General features: G+C 28.9%; 1 protein-coding gene across 1 annotated transcript; it reads left to right on the top strand.

Annotated features, from left to right (window-relative positions):
• The first annotated feature begins 3,962 nt into the window (after nt 1-3,962).
• LOC141705751 (high mobility group B protein 10-like) lies at nt 3,963-11,603 on the top strand. The gene is made up of 6 exons (XM_074508640.1): nt 3,963-4,274; nt 5,983-6,061; nt 8,313-8,475; nt 8,571-8,648; nt 9,798-10,150; nt 11,305-11,603. Exons 1-6 carry the CDS (start codon nt 4,120-4,122, stop codon nt 11,323-11,325), a joined length of 849 nt encoding a protein of 282 aa, XP_074364741.1. The 5' UTR covers nt 3,963-4,119; the 3' UTR covers nt 11,326-11,603.
• The last annotated feature ends 10,247 nt before the right edge of the window (nt 11,604-21,850 follow it).

Genomic DNA, 21,850 nt, shown 5'->3' with positions numbered 1-21,850 from the left:
GCTTCATTGAGACCCTTCTTAGATACTCTCAATTCTAATAATTCTTTAGTAGAATTTCTTTTGACTGAGATGTCCAAACGAGACAGCTTCTTGTGTTCTAGCCGTTCTTCATCCTTGTTTGTCTTGCTGAGTAGACAAACCATTGATTCATCATCAGTTAAGGTAAGATTGACAAAATACACATTTCCTTTTTTCTTTCCAGATAAAAGGACCTTGTTGTCATTTTGGTTGATGACAACACATGCTTCTTTGTTAAAAATGACTTTAGAATCATTATCACATAGTTGGATGACACTTAACAAATTATGCTTGAGTCCCTTAACTAGTACTACATTATCAATGATGACATTTCCAAGTGAGATTAAGCCATATCCCATAGTATGACCTTTGCTGTCATATCCAAAGGTGATGTTTGGGCCGACTTTTTCTTCAAACTTCGTGAGCATGGATTAATCTCTAGTCATATGACATGAACAGCCACTGTCTATATACCAAATATTCTTCATCTTTTCCCGCACAAATCAGAACCAATTCAAACTGATTTAGGTACCCAGATCTTTTTGGCACTAATCATGTTGATTGCCTTCTTTTCCTTGAACCCTTTTGCTGCTTTAGAATGAGAAGGGTTAAGGTCCACTTTTACTCTAGGTGATGGTCTTTCAGCAAAAGAAATAGTGTTAAAGTCAGATGAGCGATTTTAAAAGTGCATCTTATTGAATGAAGATGCAGACATGCTATTCTTTCCTTGTAAACTTTGAGAAGAGTAATAAGGATTAAAATTGTTTGGTATGTAACTATAGTTCTGACTAAATAGGAAAGTTTTGGAAAGACATTCGAAGGAATGAGTGAAATATACTTGTTAGGAGTGGTGATGATTTTATATTAGGTAAATGATTAATACTGCCAAACTTGACATAAGATTTTCTTGATGCAAATTTGTCAAGAGTGTGGTTGTTATGCTTGTTAATCCCTACTTTTCCATTCTTGTTGTTCCTGCTTCTTGATCTAATATGAGAATTAAGTTCTCCTTTTAATCTTCTGTTGGATAAGTATCCTATGTTGCTCTACTCAAATCTTTTGGTTTTGCTTCCTTATCTCCTTAAAGAGATCTTGCTTACTGGTTCAACATCTTCAAATGATATGTCCAGTTTGCAAGTACTGATTTTAGAAAATAATTTTCATCTCTTGATTTCTCTTCCTTCAACGAATGAATATTATTTATTGATGAATAGTTATCAGTAGTAACATCTCGTCCAAATTTCTTATTCTCCCTATTCCAAGTATCTTCACAGAAGATTTGTAAATGTAGTTGCTACATCCCTAGATTCCTTCCATTTGGCAATTAACTTTTTTTCAAGATTTAATTGTCTTTTAAGAATTTCTTCCTTTTTTAATATCCTCAGCAACTCATATTTTACAGCTAGACATTTTTTCTTAGCATTTTCATATTCAAGCAGTTGCATTTCTAAAAAGTTGTTCCTCTCATATAACTTAGAATTAAAATTTTTAATCTGATATTTTCTCTTTTAAGATACTTCAGAGTGAAACACTTTCAAAATTAATTTTAATATTTAAAATTATAATATAATAATATAATTAATAAATCAAGAAAAAAAGAAAACAATATTTAAGAAAAAAATTAGCAAATCATCGACTTTGCACCTACGGAGCGAATCAACCTTTATACTGTGGTAGGAGGAGGGCATTTTAAAATTTTAAGTATCAAAATTTTTGAACCGTTCAATAATATGATACATACAAATAGTACGTATATATTTTAACTTCATTAATCTCAATAATATTTAATTATATTTTTTTATAATTTATTTATATAAAATAATAAAATTACAAATGTTATAATTTGTTTATGGTTTAGTAGTAGTATAATTCTTATCTCTGGTATCTATGAAGGACAAATCTATATTATACTAAAATAAAGTACAACTGACATCATCCTAGCTTAGGTGTCAAACTCGTCCAATACAATGCTATCTTTGGTGCTATTGCTATATTATAGCACCAAATGCAAAAAAACTCAACTCCAAAAGGGTGCCATACTTAAATGCAAATATGCATCCTTGGTTCTATATTTGAAACCAAGGATGCATATATGCATCATTGCCACATCATTTGTTACTATAAATGGAGGAGAAAAGTTAAATAATTGTTGTCTTGTACATCTTAAAGTATCAAAATAATATTAAATTAAGTAGAAGTTAAAAGATTTATGAAAATTTGAAACTAGTCATGAAACTAGCATTGAAGTGCAACTTTTATTTTAGCACGAAAAAACAGTTTTTGGTGCCAAATTATAGCAATGACTATAACCATTTTACATCTAGCATTGGATTTGCTCTGATAGCTTACATCATCAAATTGTCAAACTCTTATCAATTTGATGATATCATCTTCCACTAACAATCTTCTTCTTCACAATCTTCTTCTTTATTAATTTACTTTCATTCAAATCTCTGTCTCTCTTTTCATTTATTATCTCCACTAATTCTCTCTCTTACCTATTTTTCATTCTCTTTCTTCATCATTTTTATATTCTTAAATTAATAATTTTTAATAATTCCCTTTCGTCTACTAGTTTTATCTTATTCAAAATTAATTTATTTACACAAATATTCATTATTATATTTAATAAAAAGTTGATAATCGATATTTGTAATTTGAAAAATATTATTTTTTGATTTTTCATAATTATAATTTTATTCTATTCTCATTATTACATATTAAAAATATTGTATTAATATATATTTAAATTAAATTATTTTAAAATATTTTTCAAAAAATAATTATAATATAACCGAGAATCTGCACGAGAACCTATTTTATGTGTCAAGCTCTCCCTTAAGAGTTTACATCATCAAATCCTATGTGTCAGCTCTTATCAATTTTGCTGATGTCATCTTATATTAACAATCTCCTCATTTAATTTATTTCCAACCTCTCTTTTTCATTTATTATCTTCACTAATTCTTTCTTTTACCCATTTCTCATTTCTATCTTACCCATTTCTCATTGTCTTTTTTCCTCATTTTTATATTATTAAAATAATAATTTTCAATAATTTCATTTTCTTTATTAATTTTATCTTATTCAAAATTAATTTTATTTACACAAATATGCGTTATTATATTTTTATGTTTAATAAAAAGTTGATAATCTATATTTGTAATTTGGGTAATATTATTTTTTAAATTTTCGTATTTATTATTTTATTCTACTCTCATTATTATTATAATAAAAATATAATATTACTATATATAATTCAAATTAAATTTTTCAAAATAATTTTTTATAAAATAATTATAATATAATCGGGTATCGGAGTAATCTTAGCTAATGAATAAAATGCAGAAGTATGTAAACAGCAGGACTTTAGGAACGGGTTAAATATCAAAGTAGTCACTGAAGTGAAGGCCATATATCACTTCTTTCACTAATCTTAACGGGGTATCATTTTGATCACTAAAATCATATAAATATCAAATAAATAACTCTAAAAATGCGATTATAAAGTAAATATTATCATATGTTATGTTCTACACATTTTTCTTCAACACTACTATAACCAAATGAAATGTTGTGAACTCTAGTATTTTAGATAATATATCTAGATTTTAAAAAATTATTTACTATTTATTTTAAATTTTCTAGTTATTTTATCTTACTTAATTAAAAATAAATAGTAAATAAAAGTTTTAAAATCTAGATATATTATCTAAAATACTGGAGTTCATAACTTTTCATTTGATTATAGTAGCGTTAAAGAAAAATGTGTAGAACTTAACAAAAGATAATATTTACTTTTTCGTCACATTTTTGGAGTTATCTATTTGATAATTATACGATTTTAGTGATTAAAGTGATTAAAGTGATACCCCGTTAAGATCAATGAAATAATTGATATATCCTTTCACTTCGGCGACCAATTTGATATTTAACCCCTTTAGGAACAGACAGGTGGAAGTGGAACTGAAAAATAAGTTTGGAATTGGTATTAGATTTGGGGTTTTTGAGGACTCCTCGTATAAAATATCCGCTGCGCATACACACAGAAATAGACACACACGGAGGTTTGATTCGCAATCTTCACTGATCTCCGCTAAAATGTCAAGTGAGAATGCAACAACTACTACTATTGTGTCTCCATCTTCTTCATCATACCCTTTACCCGAGGCAGAATACATTGATATTGTTCAAAACTCTCTTCTTTTTCTTGAAAAGCTTCATAATTTTCATGCTTCTTTCGGTTCTAAATTTAAGTAAGTCTTTTCCTCTTGCCTTATTATTTTTAATTACATTTTCTTATTTTAAATTTATGGGTATTATTTAAATACTGATAATCTTGTTTCTCTAAAATGGGTTTAAATTTAGGTTGTTTGTGTTTGTTAGGGTACTCAATTTTATAATGACAATAATGGGTTGTTTTGCATATGTGAAATTCTCAAAGTTTACCCAATGTTATATATAGCGGACAGCAGGTGGCCTTGTGTGTGTGTGAATGGCATAAGAAATTACATTCGTCTGGTAACAAGCCGAATGTAATTTCTTACGCCACTTAGTCATAGGCTAGTTAGTCACATACAGAACTTATGAAAAGAATGGATAGAGTGATTGTGTTCATGGTATAGCGAGAAACAAGAGTAGTCTGAGGGTTATGAGCTGCAACAATGGTAATTACAAGGTTAGGGTAATTATGGACATGGGGTCACGTCATAATGGATATAATATTGAATGGTGTCTTTGACGAAAGTTAGAAGTCAAGCCTATTTCGGCGTATGTAAGTAGTGTCGATTGTGATAGTTTGGGTAATTTATGTCACCAAAGACACAAAATGAGCAAATGAGACTAAACACGAAGGTTTTAAATCTCTATGGGGACTTGATTTGATGGATTGGAATTATTTGATACTTCTGGTAAGTTGGAAAGATTCAATGTTGGTAGTTTTTACAATCTTTCATCATTGTACAACATGTTAGTGCATGAATTTTTTCATAGCTCTCATTTTGAATGTTCTTTCGCTGTTTTTCTTATATAATCACGTAAGGGGTTTTCGTGGAATCAACCTTCTAATCCTAAGGGTAGAGGTAAACTTTGTGTCATTTTACCTTCTTAGATTTTGCTTTGTTAGCAGGATGCACTTGGTATGTTTTGATGTGCTTTAGTTTTCTCCGCGATCATATAATGTTCACAATAAAATAGGATATTTTGGACAATGATTGATAGATTTGTTTGTATGTAAGAGACTTATCACTTGGGCTTATAAAAAATGGGTGTTTGGTTTCAGGCTGAACTATGTAGAGCTTGAAATTATTTTGCTGGATTTTTCAATTGAATTAATATTTAATTACTTGAGTAAATTGAATGTTAGATGAAAAGTTGACCTGAAAACTATGTGCAAGATGTTATATTTCTGCACATACATATTGTTGTATTTACTCTTTAGATTTATAAGATAATATTAATATAAAGGTTCTAGATTGGACAACACATAAAGCAAGGTTTTGGCGGGACCTTTACCATGACATACGAGGCTCTAATCCTCAAGCTCTTCTCACCAAGAGAAGAGTGGTATCCACTTCGCTTCTGCTGTATTGCTAGGGATTGACGTATCTTAATATAATGTACAATCTTGATATGGTCTTTTGCATCGGTGGGGAATATCACGTGGGTTGGTGATTTGCGTTATCCAAGCAAGTTTCATACTACAGTGAGCAAGATTTAAATTTTTCTTTGAAAATTGATAATGTGTTACATGATGTGAGATTCATCCTAATAAAGGAACTGGGAACTAATGCTAGAACAAGTTCTACCTTCTACACGATCGCAGTTTAAAATATATTACTTGTGTCCTTATTCAGTGAGGATGCTCCATTGGTGATCTGCTCTAAACCTGTATTTAGTTCTTCTAAAAAGGGTGGGAGTGGAGACAAGTCTGAAGTGAAATTGTACTTTTTTTTTGCTTTGCAGGGTCCCTACCATTGGAGGAACTGCTTTAGATTTGCATCGCCTTTTTGTTGAGGTTACATCTCGAGGTGGTATCGAAAAGGTATGGTAACAAATGTACCGTGCTATTTTCAAATCATCTGATTGACTGTACATTAGCCTTAGAGCTATGTTTATATCCGTAGAGATGGTATGTTCATATCTGTAGGGGTTGTATATTTGTTTCCATCAGTTTTTTTAACAGTGATAAGCATTTACCAACCTTCTGTAAGATAAATTTTATCAAGTTTGGTCTCAGACTTATATATGCTATAATGTGAAGTCATACAGATGGATAAACTTATACTAGATAGTAGTTGCTACTCTGCAAATGATAATTTGTGGTCTATGATTTGATAGTGTTAAATGTCATTTTAATAAATAAATAAATAAATAAATGAATATATATGTGTGTGTGTGTGTGTGCGTGCGTGCATGTGCGTTTGTGTGTGTGTGCGCGTTTGTGTGTGTATGTGTGTGTGTGTGTGCGGGATAAACATCATAGCTGGTACTCTGAAGTCTTAAGGACATATGACTGTCTTGAAACAAATATTTTTTTTGCTAAGCGTCTTAAAACATTTTGACTATCCTGCTTTAATTTTTCATGAGAAAATGCTCCAGTATGTGTCTTTGTCGTGCTTTAAAACACTGGTCTAAGCTGACTAGTCAAATCTATGCAAAATTCTTCGATCATCTATTGACAGCTTGCCAAATCGTGTTAATGGGTGAATTGTGTGAAGCTACAATATTATTCTTAGAAATGGAATACAGATAACAGCCTAAAATTTCCTATTATTCCGATGAGCAGCCAGCTTCCTTTGTGGCGTATCAGTGAAGACAACATAGTCAAATAACACAATCCACGGTTTAGTTTTTGCAGGTTAGGCTTTGAAAGCCTTTGGTTTAAGAAGTTATAGATTTACACAATTTATAGTTTGGACCCTATTATTTTATGTTATAGTTGCCATTTTTAAAAAAAAATAATATCACAAAATATTGATAAATATAAAGATAATATAAAAATAAATATTGTACTAAGAAATTGTTAAATTGTTATAATTCCATACTTGTAAATATATGAATATGAAAATTATATAAAATTGTATCTGCTAAATATTTTCACGCAAGCACTAGAAATTTTGTCCGCTACTTCGACACTTTTGGTAATATTGGTCTATGTTGGTTAATACAATATATCATTTATTTGTTACAACTTTTATGCATGTTTTGATCTTCATACATTGTAATTTTTTTGGGATATTCTCAATGGTACTCTTTTGGTTTTGACTTCTCCAAATGGTTCAATTTTCTTATTTTTAATTTACGAGGAGTACCCTTGTGTTTTAAGTTTCGTGTATGTCATGTCATTCCGTCATTCAAATGTTATATAAATAAATGACCTAATTACCTTTCAACAACTTTAACAACATATTACATATAAACACATCATCCTTCAAAATATATGAACAAAAAAAAACCAAATTATGTTTATAAATATTCTCCAGTATACCAGTTTCTTAATTTACATTTTCACTTTGCAGCGTATGCCATTATTTTTACGTATGTAGCCTTAGATTTTAAGCTTTTAACGTTCCTCTAAAGTGTAGATAACATAATGGGTTTGGATAACAAAATGGTATAATATATGTGAAAACTATAATACAAGGGTACCACTCGTAAGTAATTAGGTAATAAAGGAGTGGTACTAATTTGAAAAAATCCAAACCACAAGGGTACCATTCAGAATATCCGAAAAAATACTCCCTCCGTCTTATGATAGTAGTCTCTTTTCAAATGTTTATGCTTATTAAGAAAACATTATGAAATGATACATTTTAACTTATACCCATCATTAATGCATGAATTTCATAAGAATATAAACTACTTTAGACTCTAGCTCTACTCACCCCTCATTAATTGTTATACAATTTTTAAGAAGGGTAATTTTGGAATAATGTCCACATATTTGCATTGGAAGTTGGAAGCGGACATATCATATAGGAAAATTCTCCCAAAAGAGACTTCTATTGTCGGATGGAGGGAGTAATTCTTGTTTTTCTGCTAGTTTCTAGGAATTGGTTAACTTGCTATGTTCTTGGACTAGTTATTTGCTGCAAATTTTAATTTTCTGTAAGCAAGGAAAAGATTAAGTTGAAATTTTTAAGGCTACCGCCATTTAGATTTTTGTCTATATCATTTTGGCAAGGCCAGATTTTTTTTAATGTTTGCATGTTTTGCCATCGAATAAAGTTGAATTTAAATGTATGCAATATTTGCTGAAAAATATGATATTGATATATCATAATTTCTCTCAGGTTGTAAAAGATCGCAAATGGAAGGAAGTCACAATGATTTTCAAATACCCATCTACCATAACAAGCGCATCTTTTGTTTTAAGGAAGTATTATCAGTCCTTGCTTTATCATTTTGAGCAGGTTTATTACTTCCGGCAAAAAACTCGTCCTGTACTAGCTACTGGTACTTGCTTATTCACTCTACCGATACTTCTGTCTGCTAACACAAGTTATCCTATAGACTTGAATATAAAAATAGGTCCAATTTCGTTGTCACAGATTCAGTAAGCACAATTGTCAATGGATCTCCAACTCGAAATCTCTTGGAGGACAGTGCTACTGCGCATCACCTTTCAGGCAAGACAACTCTTATCCAGTTATCCCGCTAATACATACTTGACTACTTAACAGGATCTCAGACTTTTTAGTTTTAGATTAGTGTCTAAGTTTGACATTATTCTCAGTTCCAATATAATATGTTTTGATTTCGGTCTAGTATAACATGTGGTGGAATCTCATGGTATCAGGCTATCAGGAAAGAGCTTTTTATTTAACATGTTACGCTAAGATACCAGAATAGGAAGGGGGGGGGGGATTCGGCTGCCTCTTTTGTTCCGGATTACCTTAGGTAAAGATGAAGACTAAAGCAAGCTATTCGTAGATTGGATACGTAAGCTTGAGGAAGCATAAGTAAATCTGAAGGGTAGTGATTAATGCTTAGGCTCGTGGTTATATGTTAATTCATCTTCTTCTCTGACAGATAAATTAGATAAAAAAGATAGTATTTATGAATATCTGTCCGGAATATGTGTATATATTACAAATATCTAGGTATAGTTTATAATATAGAAGCCTTTGGTTGATGATCAGAAATTTGCAAATTTACTGGTCCCCCTTTAGTCCTTTACTTAAGTAGCTAAATTTAGCTCATCAGAAACTTCTGAAAATATCTGTTCAATCAAGTCATTGTAAATTTAGATTTTATGTGGATCTGAGTAGAAAGGTTTAGTTCATGCTTTAGGACAGATTTTGTAACCTTAAAATGGTGAGTTAGATGCTTAGTTTGAGCACTTAAGATGTGTTGTGCTTATGAGTACTTGTGTTGCAGGGGGTGTAATGCAGATTCATACTTTCTTGGGTGAAAACAAAACTACATCTCCTTTTAATATTCCTAAAATATAGAGTTTATTATTTTTTAAAAAAAATCTCATCCTTTCCTCCGTGCTTTTAAATACGACGACCACACTCACTCAGTTGTTCTGGAGTATACGGAATTCCTAGTATGCGTTAAATAATTATCATTTTTTCTGGTGTTTTTATAGGTTTGGACTTGATATTGTTATGCTACATCATCTAGTACATTATATTATGTGTATCAAATTTGCATAAGATATATCTTTAAAGATATTGAGCATTATATACCCTATGTTTCATTTTCAATATACTTTATTGGACATGCATATCGTTATAAACTTGTATTTAAGATTTGTTTTCATTTATATACAGGTGGCTCCAACTTGGAGCCTGGTTGCTCAGTGATCGGAACAATTGATGCAAAATTTGACAGTGGATATGTAGTTACTGTGAACCTGGGCTCTGAGCAGTTAAAGGGGGTCATTTATCACACCCCTACAGAATCACAGATGGCTCAAAATTCTAATAATACTGCTGTACCTCGTCGCCGAAGCCGAAATAGGTTTGGGGATCCCTCCTGGCACGAGGAAAGTAGTAGTAGTGGGTATAGCTATTTCTATGCTGAGAATTTCAACAAGCTACAGCCTATGTACGACAGGCAAGAGAAGGTCATGAATAAGAAAATTTGGCTTTTATGGAGCAGACTTACAGAGGCTGAGAAACAGGTATTGTATGCAATCTCTTAAATCACTTTTCCTATCTCATTTCTTATTAATGTTTTTCACTCTAAAGAGGTACTCAAATAAGATACTTGGAATGTTATGTTATTACATTGCATCACCAAAATAGTAAACAGCTAACTAAGCAGTTGTATTGTGGTATAGTACACCTTATTGCACTTGTTATTTAAAAATGTGTTTATTACTCCCTCTGTTTTTTTTTATTTTCCGCTTTGACGTTTGCACACATTCCAATGTGTTTTGACCGGCTAGTCAGAATTATCGTTTGTAAAATTTTCTTTTGCAAGTAAAAGTAGACAACTTATATTTTAATTCACAAAAATAAATTTTTTTAAAATTATATTTTTAACTATCCGGTCAAAGTACATCGATATGTGTGTAACAATCAAAGTGACTAATAAAAAAAAACAGAGGGAGTATATTATTGTGGATGATAAGCCTTGTGGAGATAAAATATGTTTATGTTGATACAGATGATGTAAAAGTAATACTTCCTTGGAAGGTGAAGTTATATAATCTACCTTTACATCCTTTCATGCACTCCATTAGCAAATATTCTTATTAGAGCAAGTCCAATAATGCCTTATATTGTTGTCCTAAACTCTAATTTGAGGCATTTTGAATAATTAGGTGCTCCAACAATGTCCTGCTAGTGTTTTAAAATACTAGGACATTCATCACATGCCTCATTTTTAAGGCTCTACTAGGCATGCCTTATTTCAAATTTTTCAATAAAAAATTATTTCCCTCCTTTTTTTACACTTATCTTCTCTGTCATCTTTTCCATTCCCTTCAAATATAATATTATTTTAATGATAAGACACAACTATAAGGCATTGTTGTTGGAGTATACATGAGAATATTGTCCTAAATTACCGTGACATCATATTTTATAATATTTACAAGGCATTTCTTAAGACACTCTTGGACTTGCTCTAATTAGTGTTGCACTTGTGTAATCATCCCAATAAATGGAAAGAAAGAAATGAAAAAGATGCAAGCAAGTTTAGCCCTATACTACCCTCCATTGTTCCGGTTTCCTTTGTTGCGGTTTCCTGCTAAATGATGACCTGATTAAATAAAAACACCTCCGAGTTTCTTCAGGTCATCATTGAATAATATTATTTGCTGTGTTGCAGGTCTATCATAACAAAGAATGAGACACAAGCAGAGATATAAGAGAGGCATGGAGCTCAGTTGACATTAGAGACCGGATAATATATAGGTCATTAGATTAACCAATGCGAAGGGAATGCACCCTGAATTTTCTTCCAGGTTTAAGTAGCTATTTGTTGTTAGGATATTTAAGTGGACATCTTTTTCTTCCTAGTCTAGTATATATTTGTTTTTCCAGGTAGAGGTCCAATTTTTGGTTTCGATTTGGTTTCGGATCGGTGGGGAAACATGGCCAAGTCAGAGGACCAAGAGGGTAGTTAGTTATTGACTTTAAATTGATTTTTTACAATTATAGTGTTGGTTTGTCTGATGCCTGATAATTTCAAAATTTTTACTTCAGATTGGCCAATATCATAAAAAAAATTTGTTGGTACTTCACCAACCAACAAAAGGTACCCCTAGATATAAGAAGGTGAAAGAAGTATAAATCTACCATGGCCCAGGCTATCCTTATAAATAAAAATTCAAAATATTTATAATCGGAGAGATCATATTTAATTTAAATGTACTTTTTGGATTTTAGAAGTTTAATTATTTTGAGTTTTAAAAACTTTATCAACATTTGATGGTTTTTAACTACGATTATAATAATTTTTTTAAATATTGAGATATTTCGGAAAAATTATATAGTTTTTTTTTTCAAAAAAATCCATGGGTGAAAACTTTTTTGTAAAAATACTTTTTATTTTTAAAATTTATTGTGCAAAATATAATTTTGTTAAAAGAAAATTATAAAAGAAATATTTCTTTTGCAAAATATTTGCGGAAATATTATTTTCAACTTTGTAACAATATTTGTAATTTAAATCAATCAAAATTAAACATAATCAAAATTAAACATAATCAAAATTAAACATAATTAGTTGGTGTGCATAACATCTTGCACTGTTAAATGCAAAAAAAAAGTTGTCTTGTGTTGCAAATGCTATTTTTACAATTTGTTTCAAGAATAATTTTAAAATCGTATTTTTTTTTAAAAGTGATATTTTTAATGAAGTTATGAAAATAAAATCAAGAATTTTAAAATTAGGTTGTTTAAATTCTTAGAAAATTTAAGTTGAATGCACTCCTTGTAACACAAAAGAAGTGAATTTGAGCGATAAAAACATGTATGGGTGTATTTGAGCCTGGTCTGTTTTCGGATTATTTTAGAAAGTAAAAAACTTAGGTGTGTGATTTTATAAGATCATTTGGGACCCAACTTTAAATTTACACTTTTATATGTGTAAAATTTCTCTTGATCCAAATTCTAAAAATTACATATTTTGGTGTCATACCAAAATTACACCAAATTTTTGATATCACACTAAGTTTTTAGAATTTTTATATATTATCATGTTGCCCATATTTTCCTTTACTACTCCGTACTAATTAAGAACAAATTTGTTTCATTTATATTCAATCATTTTATTATTTTTAATTTTATTTTTTTTACTTTAATAATAAAATAACCTATATAATATAGTGTAAAATTTGATTTTGATGGTTTGTAATTGAATTTAAAAATAGTATAGTTTTGACACTATTTTGATATAAAAATTACATCAAAATAGTAATGTGTTGCATATACTCTATTGATGACCGTTTCTATCTTTATGTTGAATAAGAGATAGTTTTAGAAGTTATTCTTTTCATGGTAACTGAATATTACAAGTATTTTATTTTTAAATAATCATTATTCTCTGTTATGTAAATATAAATTAATATATTTTACGTCACAATTTTTGTAACATTCTAATAAACTTTGTTTTAGAAAATTTTAGTATTGTCCAAAAAAAAATATTTTATATATTAAATAAGGCTGTCATTCTTTGAATTAAAAAACTTACTCCAGAATTATAACATTCCTAAATGAAAAACCAAGGAACTAATTATTAATTTTTAATTAAAAAATTAAACCTACGATTCAATATTTCATTAAAATTTAGGTGAACGACCTAAATATAAATTAATTTTCTATAAAAATGATACTAGAAGAATGTAAATATTCAAAATAATTGTAGTAATTAATATTTTTAAATATATTAAATATTTATATATAAAATGTAATATTAACATTAAATATTGAGATAAATTGATTAGATATATTAAAAAGAAAAATTTTCTATTTTTAAAAATCTGTTATTTGATTTATTACAAAACATGCGGATTGATATTTTCTTTACGACAAATACATTTTAATTATTTTTTACGGTAAAACTTAGTCAGCAAAAATAATAATAAGAATTATGTTTAAAAATAAGAGAGAAATGCCCTGAGTGATAAGCAAGGGGATTATGTGAGGATATAGTATATTTTTAATTACAGAGTTGTAATTTTCTAAATAAATTTTATAGCTATAATAATATTTGCATTTATATTAAAAAAAATTTATACTCATTTAAATAAGTTATGTGAGTACATGGATAATTGGAAATAAAATAGTTATATCACTTTTATGCAAAAATCATGATGGTAAAAGATAGTTAAGATGATAGCCCAAAATTTAAAAGTTTCATAATATTTTTTTGTGTGTTGTTTGCAGATAGACTATATATTAATGACCTCTAATTTGACATGTTGGCCATATCCTTATTTGGAATCAAAATCACCGTGTTTAGATCATACTATTCCCTTAAGCACGTCAAAATTATTTCTAAATTATGTAAATAATTATTTTACTTAAAAGGTAAAATTTTATGTATTTTTTAACTAAAATTTCAATAAACCTATTTCTAGGTTTTCATTTAAAGAAAACCCAATTAAAACTACTTTGAGATATTTTATAAAACAAAGTATATTATGGAGGCGGGCCGCTTTAATTATGTAACTAGGTTTACAAAACCTAGTTTCTAACATTTACTATTTCCAGATATTTCATAAAATAAAGTATAATAGGGAGGCGGCGACCTCTTAATGATGTAATTAGGGCTTACAAAACCTAATTTCAAACAATTACCTGGGCGCTAATTTAAATTTTGTATTTTGATATAACCTTCGACTTTGTGATTAAATGCTCGATTTCTTGACGACCTACTTTGTTTTCTAAATGAAACTTCCAAAGAATTGAGATGGGAAAAAACAAACTTCTCACCGGAGAGATAGAATTAAAACTTTTGAAATGAATGTTCAACCCATTGCATCTTTGTAATGTTCAATCGGAAACTTCAAATCATGTATATTATTGTTGTTCTTTCATAAAAATATAAGTTGCATATCCTATTCTCTTATTATTGATTCTCATAACTAGTATGAAACTAAAAGTAGTGACAATTAATAACAGGTTACATGCATATCAATTTCTTGTTTGCTTACATGTCTAATTTACATGTGAAAAAAATATATATTCAGTCAGGAGATTCAGGATGACTGGCAAAAATTGTTCGACTTCCCAAAAATCAGATCAAAAAGTGTGTGGTGATTGTATGATATCCTACTATTGGTTGTGCGTATTCGTCTTATGTGCGTCGCGAACATATAAGATAGTTTGTTAATCTCTATTGAAGCGATAGTGAATATAGAGATTTAGAACTTGCCATGCTAGCATAGGTTCATGTATTTATTATGCATGATTCGTAGGTAATTTTAACCATCTTACTTGCCCTATGTAATCACGATAGATAACTTGTTCATTAAACCTTTATGTTGTCAAATTCTGTAGACATATAGGGTTTCAACATAATTGGTGTCTATTCAGCTTTTATCTCTTTTATGGATGTCTAGTAGTAGGGTGTTCGTACAACGAAAGTTGGCGTTTACTAGTTTCGTGTTATCGGATTAGTTGTCATCACCATTGCATGCTAAGGTTAAGAACAATGACTTTGAATGAAGTATTTAATGAAGTTAAAATCCCATGTTTGTCTCATATAGTTAATTCAATCACTTTTATTCTTAGTTAATTGCATGTTAGTTTAATCTTAGTTATAAACATCTCAACTTGTTATTATCTTAGCATTGAGCGATAGCCATACCATTCTTGCATAGGTGCATAATCTTAAATTAACTAAAAAGAGTCTCTGTGGGTACAAATCTGATTTATATCTTATACTACTTGCGAACGCGTATACTTGCGTGTAATTTTAGCGTGTGTTTTCGTCTTAACAAGGCTAACGTCTACTTAATTTTTTTAAGGTAGGTTAATGCAAGATGAAGGAATTAGCGATTTGTGGACCAATGAAGGGGTGATGAAATCCCTCACCTTTATCTTGTAATGGGGTGTCGCCCTTAAGATTGATAAGATGATGCAACACACAAAGAATGAGATAATAAATACTTATGGAAGCACTACACTACGTGTATTATTCTAAATTGTACGTACCTCTTTCCTCCAGCAATCACCACAATTGTATAAGATGGAAAGAAATAAATACAAAAAGAAAATCTAGATGATGTGATCCTACATGAAAGAATTAATGATGCAACAAATTGGTTTTAACAATTAACTAACTACTATTTTTGGGTTTTTCAAATATTTTTTTTTGAATTTTCAATAATAAAAGTGAGAAAGAAAAAATAGAGAGGTGATACGGAATACCGAAAAGCGCTTTCAAAAAATTCAAAAGAGACGACTAGTCCTTCTTGAGATCTTATTGTCCAAACTTTCCTCCGCTTCACGATTTTCTAAAAATAAAAAAGAGAAAATAAAAAACTAGTCCGAAGAATTAAATATCAAGGAGTGTAAATTAACAATAGTCCCCGGCAGCGGCGCCAAAAACTTGATGTGTAAAAATATAAGAACTGCAAGCGCACGGTATTTAGTTGTAGCAATTACAGGTCGATACACAGAGACTACAAATTTTCAAAACCCTAACAATTTAAATCAGGCTAACTAGACAAATAGATTTGAGATAAGATTTGTTTAACGTAAATATCAAATAACAATTAATATGAAAATACTAGGAATCTGAATCCGTTAATCAATCACAATTAATATCAACTCATCCTAAAATCAATTCTATTTTCTTCACAAAAATAACGTATATCAATTAACGAGACAAGCATATACTATGAAACTTGTTATCTAACAATAACCCATCAAAAATTCACAGAGCAATCATAGGCTATGAAAAATAAATCCGATAATAATTATATATCAAAATCACTTTGTCAATTGAACAATTAAGCACAAAGAAAAATCATGAGAATCAAATAATAGGAACGAGAAGATATCAAAGCAATTAAATTAATTTTATCTTCATCCTAGGGAATAAATTTAGCTACACATAATAAAAATATGAACAAAATAAACAACTAATTGGGTGTCTTGGATTGTGTTGGGGTGTCTTGGATGTGTAAAATACAAGAGGGGATACCCCAATAATATAGGGAAATATGAGGTTTTGGATCTTGGAATATAAGTAGGATTCTTAAAGTAAATCCTTCTTCTTCTCCAATAAGTATTCTATTTATCTTTCAATTACTTTGGCTTCTAGAATTATCCACCTCCTTCCTTATCTGCACATTTACCAACTCAAATTCTAATTTTATTTATTTTCCTACAAAACAAAGTAATATAATTATTAATAAAAGTACTAAAACAGACATAAAATATGTATTAATAATATGTAATAATATGGATCTATCATCTTCCCAGCATCATGAAGCTTCCAAGGAATCTGACTAAAACTCCACCTTCTTCTAAATAATACAATAGGGCGCGCACTAACTTCTTCACAAGTTAGGGCTTCCCTTGTTCTGTTATCCTGAGGGCATGCCCTTCCTTTCCTTGGAGGAGGGTAAGCCCTAATTCAGCTTGAAGTAGACAATTGCTTAATAATTTGCCCTAATTGAGTCCAATTGACCCGAATTTGAGCCGAATAATTTTTGTATCAAATTTTGGGCATAACAACTACCCCAAATTTCATATGTCATTGGAAATGGGATTGAAATTTTTAACCCCTAGCAATTTTAAAAAATTATATTATCGTCTTCCAATTTGAGGGTGCCTCATTATGAACTTATTTAATCATTTTCCTTCATTCTCCTCCCTTTTTTCTCTAAATATGATAGGGCAGTCTATATGAATGCACTTCTAAATAATTTTTACAACCATTTCATACCCCCAGCGTAATATTTGTCACTATCTACCGCTTCTCTTCTTGACGACTTTACCATTGGTTTGTCGAGAGAGATTTATCACTTATGCACCACATCTCTAATCTTACGTGAGCTAACTCAGCGTAAGAAAGAAGAAAAATCGTACAAAAGTACGAACATCGCAGATAAAGAATATTCAATGAATGCAAGTTGTATTTTCTCAGATGGTATGGTGTATACTTCGTGGATCAACCTTAAAAGCAAGTATACCCAAGTGTATTTATAGATTAAGCTAACTTTCGAATGAAGAACAAAACTCCCGATTTTGACCAAGTCTCACAGTTAGCTTGTTTTAATTCAAAACATTAAAATTATCTAGAAAACATGTTTAATTTAAAGATAAGATAGATTTGAAAGGTTTTTATTAAAAACGTCTATCTTTAGTTTAAATAATATACAAATCTTGAAATAATTTGCTTGGATAAGAAAACGTTTATAAATAACTTACTAGAAAATGGAAAATGGTCTAAATAAAAGTGTTTGAATATACGTGGAGCTCTAGTAAAAATAAACACGTTAAATATATCATAGAATCCTTACACAAACTCATTCCTATTTAATCTTTAGTTAACAACAATTCTGATTATCCTAAACAACTCCCAATTGTAACTCGCTGATAAGCATGTCAAAACCTTATTAGCTTGCTGATATATTTATATTTACCTGTCAAAACCTTGTTAGCTTGCTGATATAGCTAGTTAATAGTGTTATCATCAAAATCATAAGGGTATCATGCAAGATGGCAGCTTTAAATGCAAAAAAAAAAAGTTGTCCTTTGTTGCAAATGCTATTTTTACAAAAAAATTCAAGAATAATTTTAAAATCTTATTTTTCTAAAATAATGATAATTTTAAAGAATTTATGAAAATAAAATCAAAAGAATTTTTAAAATTTATTAGGTTGTTAAAATTCTTGATAAATTTAAGTTGAATGCACCTCCTACGAAAACAAAAGAAGTGAATTTGACCAGTTAAATCATGTATGGGTGTATTTGAGCCTCATCCTTTTGTGATTTTATAATAATGATTATTTCTATATTTATGTTGAATAAGAGATAGTATTAGAAGTTATTCCGTGCATGATAACTATATATTAGAAATATTTTGTTTTGTAAATATAAAATATATTTTATGCCACAATTTTTGTTACATTCTAATAAGTTTGTTTTAGAAAATTTTAGTATTGTCCCAGAAAATTATTTTATATATTAAATAAGGTTGTTATTCTTTAAATTAAAAAAAATACTCTTGAATTATAACCTTCCTAAATGACAAAACAAGGAACTAATTACTAATTTTTAATTAAAAAATTAAACTTGTGGTTCAATAATCCATTAAATTTAGGTGAACGACCTAAATACAAATTATTTTTCTATAAAAATGATACTAGATGGATGTAAATATTCAAAATAATTGTAGTTCCTTGAATGATAATTGTTGTCCGGGACAGAGAAAGAAATTGCCAAACAGGCTTGGGATGCTATCAGAAAGCAAAAGTGCAGACTCTTAGTTCAGAGTTTGAAGCTCTCCATATAAAGGTGACAAAATATATTGATGATTTCTCTATAAAACTGAATAATATTGTGAGTAATATTCGAGCTCTAGGAGATAAATTGGAAGAGTCTTGTGTTGTCATACCAAATTTTCTGTAGATTGCTTCAACTGTTGAACAATTTGGTGACTTGGACAACATGTATGTTGAGGAGTTAATTGAGAGGCTAAGAGTTCATTAAGAGAGGATTCATGGACATGTTGAAGACAATGGAAATCATCTGTACAGTTAACTCAGGAACAATGGAAGGTAAGATCCCGTGGAGGATCATATAGCATAAATGGTGGAAGTGACAAGAGCAAAATAAAATGCTATAACTGTAACATCTTTGGACACTGCGCTGCAGAATATTATAAATATATACAAGACAATGAACAAAAACACAAAGTGAACCTTGCAAAGGTGGATGATGATGAACCATTTTTGTTATAGACAGGCCTAGTAGCGTTACTAGCAGAAAAATTGAAAGCCAAACCGACTAGTAGGTTAAAAGCCATAGTGGCTGTTATTATTTGTTCAGGAAAATTTAGATTAAGGGGAGATTGTTGGGATTTTAATCTAAATTATATGTTTTACTTATTGTTTTATTTATTTGAATAAGTCAACATATTTTATTTATTAGTAGCAATAGGATTAAAGTATCTCCAACCCTAATAACTAAAATGGTTAGCTGTATTAGCTATATTAATTAGTTATATTCAAAAATAGTATGTTATATGTATTTGCAAATCATTTTATATATAAAATTTCACATGTTAAAATAAATTTAAATATTTAAATAAATACAAGTAAAAATAAAATATTTATTTAATAAAAAAATATTGAATGTATAATTATATAATTATAATAAGACACTTATACTGTCTTAAAAAACATATACTTATATGTAAAATAAAATTTTATATTTACATTTTATTTTATTATATTAGTTTAGATTTAGTAGTATTTTTATAAATACGTAATATTTATTAAAATAATTAATAAAATTGGTGAATAAGAAAGTCATATATTGATACTTAATATAACATAAAGTTAAAATATAAAATAAAATTTTAACATATATATTAAATATAAATATAATATGAATATAAGTGTGTATTGATGTAAAGTTGACACAAATCTGATATGAATATTTTCCCTAATGCTACATGATCAGCAGATATAGAAGATGAGATATATGATATCTAAATTTTTGGCTAACATGTATTACTATATTTCTTAACTAATATGTATATAACTGTGCCACCTAAACTTTTTAGCTAACAGGTGGTTGGAGATGGTCTTAGAGCATCTCCAACCATAATAGCTAAAATGGTTAGCCAAATTAGGAATATGTAAAATTTTATTAAATTTGTAAGAACATGCACTCCGTGGTAGTAACTATAATCATTAGCTATATTCAAAAATATTGTTTTATTCCTATTTTTCAGATTTGTATGTATATATATAAACTTTATATAATAAAATAAATTTAGTTAATACTTAATTCAATACATGAATATAATATATAATTGTTTGTTAAAAATAATTAATAAATTTTGTTAATAAGAGAACAATATTTTCACACTTAATATTATATAAATTAAAAATATTATATATAAAATAATAATTTTAATATTTATGTATTAAATATTATATAAATATATGCATGTATTAATATGCATGTGTACGTACTAATGTGTAGATTTAGGTTTAAACATGAAATAAATACGAGGAAGATATAACTAATACCTACATATTCAACAAATATAGAAGACAAGATGAAGGATATCTAAATTTTTTGCTAGCAGGTGATATGGTTGGAGTGGTGTTTTTTTTAAGTAATATCTATATCTGAGTGCCACATTCTTAGTACGTGGAAGTAGTAGTCAGTTAGGTTTATTAGTGGAGAAATAATAGGAAGGGGTTTTAGTTCTATTTAAACCACTACTTGTAATTTTTAATTTGATGAGAAGTATACACAAGTTTATTTTTTCCCCTTAATACCAAATATACATGTACATACATAAATTGTAGTTCTTTCTCTAGAATAATGTTTTAAAATATTTTATTCGTGTTATCTACAAGTAGACTAAGTGGACTATGTATTATGTATTAGTGATCTCTAATTTACATCTTGGCCATATCCATATTTTTTTAATCAAAATTATCTTGTTTAGATTATACTATTCCCTTAGCAGGTCAAAATAATTTCTAAAATATGTAGGTAATTAGGTTACTTAAAAAGGTAAAATTTTATATATGTGTTCTTAATTAATTTTTAACTAAAATCTCGATATACCTATTTTTAGGTTTTCATTTAAAGAAAACTGAATTAAAACTAATTTGAGATGTTTTGTAAAATGAAATATAATAAGGAGACGCCGTCTTAATAAATTAGGGTTTACAAAACCTAGTTTTTAATATTTACCTTACCCTAATTCTGGTTTGACCTTTGGACTTTGTGGGGGATGACCTACTTTGTTTTCTTTATAAGAATTGAGATGCCAAGGAGCAAACTCCTTGCTGCAAAGATAAATTCAAACTTTTGTAATGAATGTTCAACCCATTGCATATTTGTAATGTTCAATTACAAACTCTAAATCAAGTATATTAGAGTTGTTCGTTCATAAAAATATAAGTTGTATATTTTATTCTCTTATAGATACTATATTTCTTAGCTAATGTGTATATAACTGTGCTACGTGGAAGTGATTTATTAGTGGAGAAATAATAGGAAGGGGTTTTAGTTCTATTTAAACCAATACTTGTAATCTTTTATTTGATGAGAAACATATACAAATTTATTTTCTCCCAACACCCAATATACATATACATAAATTTTTGTAGTTCTTTCTCTACAATAAGGTAATTAGCCCAAAATTTAAAAGTTTCAAAATATTT

This window comes from Apium graveolens, unplaced genomic scaffold, assembly GCF_009905375.1.
Source record: "Apium graveolens cultivar Ventura unplaced genomic scaffold, ASM990537v1 ctg967, whole genome shotgun sequence".
NCBI classification, from domain to species: domain Eukaryota; kingdom Viridiplantae; phylum Streptophyta; class Magnoliopsida; order Apiales; family Apiaceae; genus Apium; species Apium graveolens.
The sequence above is the reverse complement of the archived record's forward strand: the minus strand, read 5'-3'. Positions and strand labels throughout refer to the sequence as shown.

Excerpts from the sequence above, each read along its gene's own strand:
- LOC141705751 (XM_074508640.1), top strand. The coding sequence starts at position 4,120 with ATGTCAAGTGAGAATGCAACAACTACTACTATTGTGTCTCCATCTTCT. Across the intron at positions 8,649-9,797 it reads TACTGCGCATCACCTTTCAG|GTGGCTCCAACTTGGAGCCT; the intron begins GCAAGACAACTC and ends ATTTATATACAG. Across the intron at positions 10,151-11,304 it reads TTACAGAGGCTGAGAAACAG|GTCTATCATAACAAAGAATG; the intron begins GTATTGTATGCA and ends GCTGTGTTGCAG.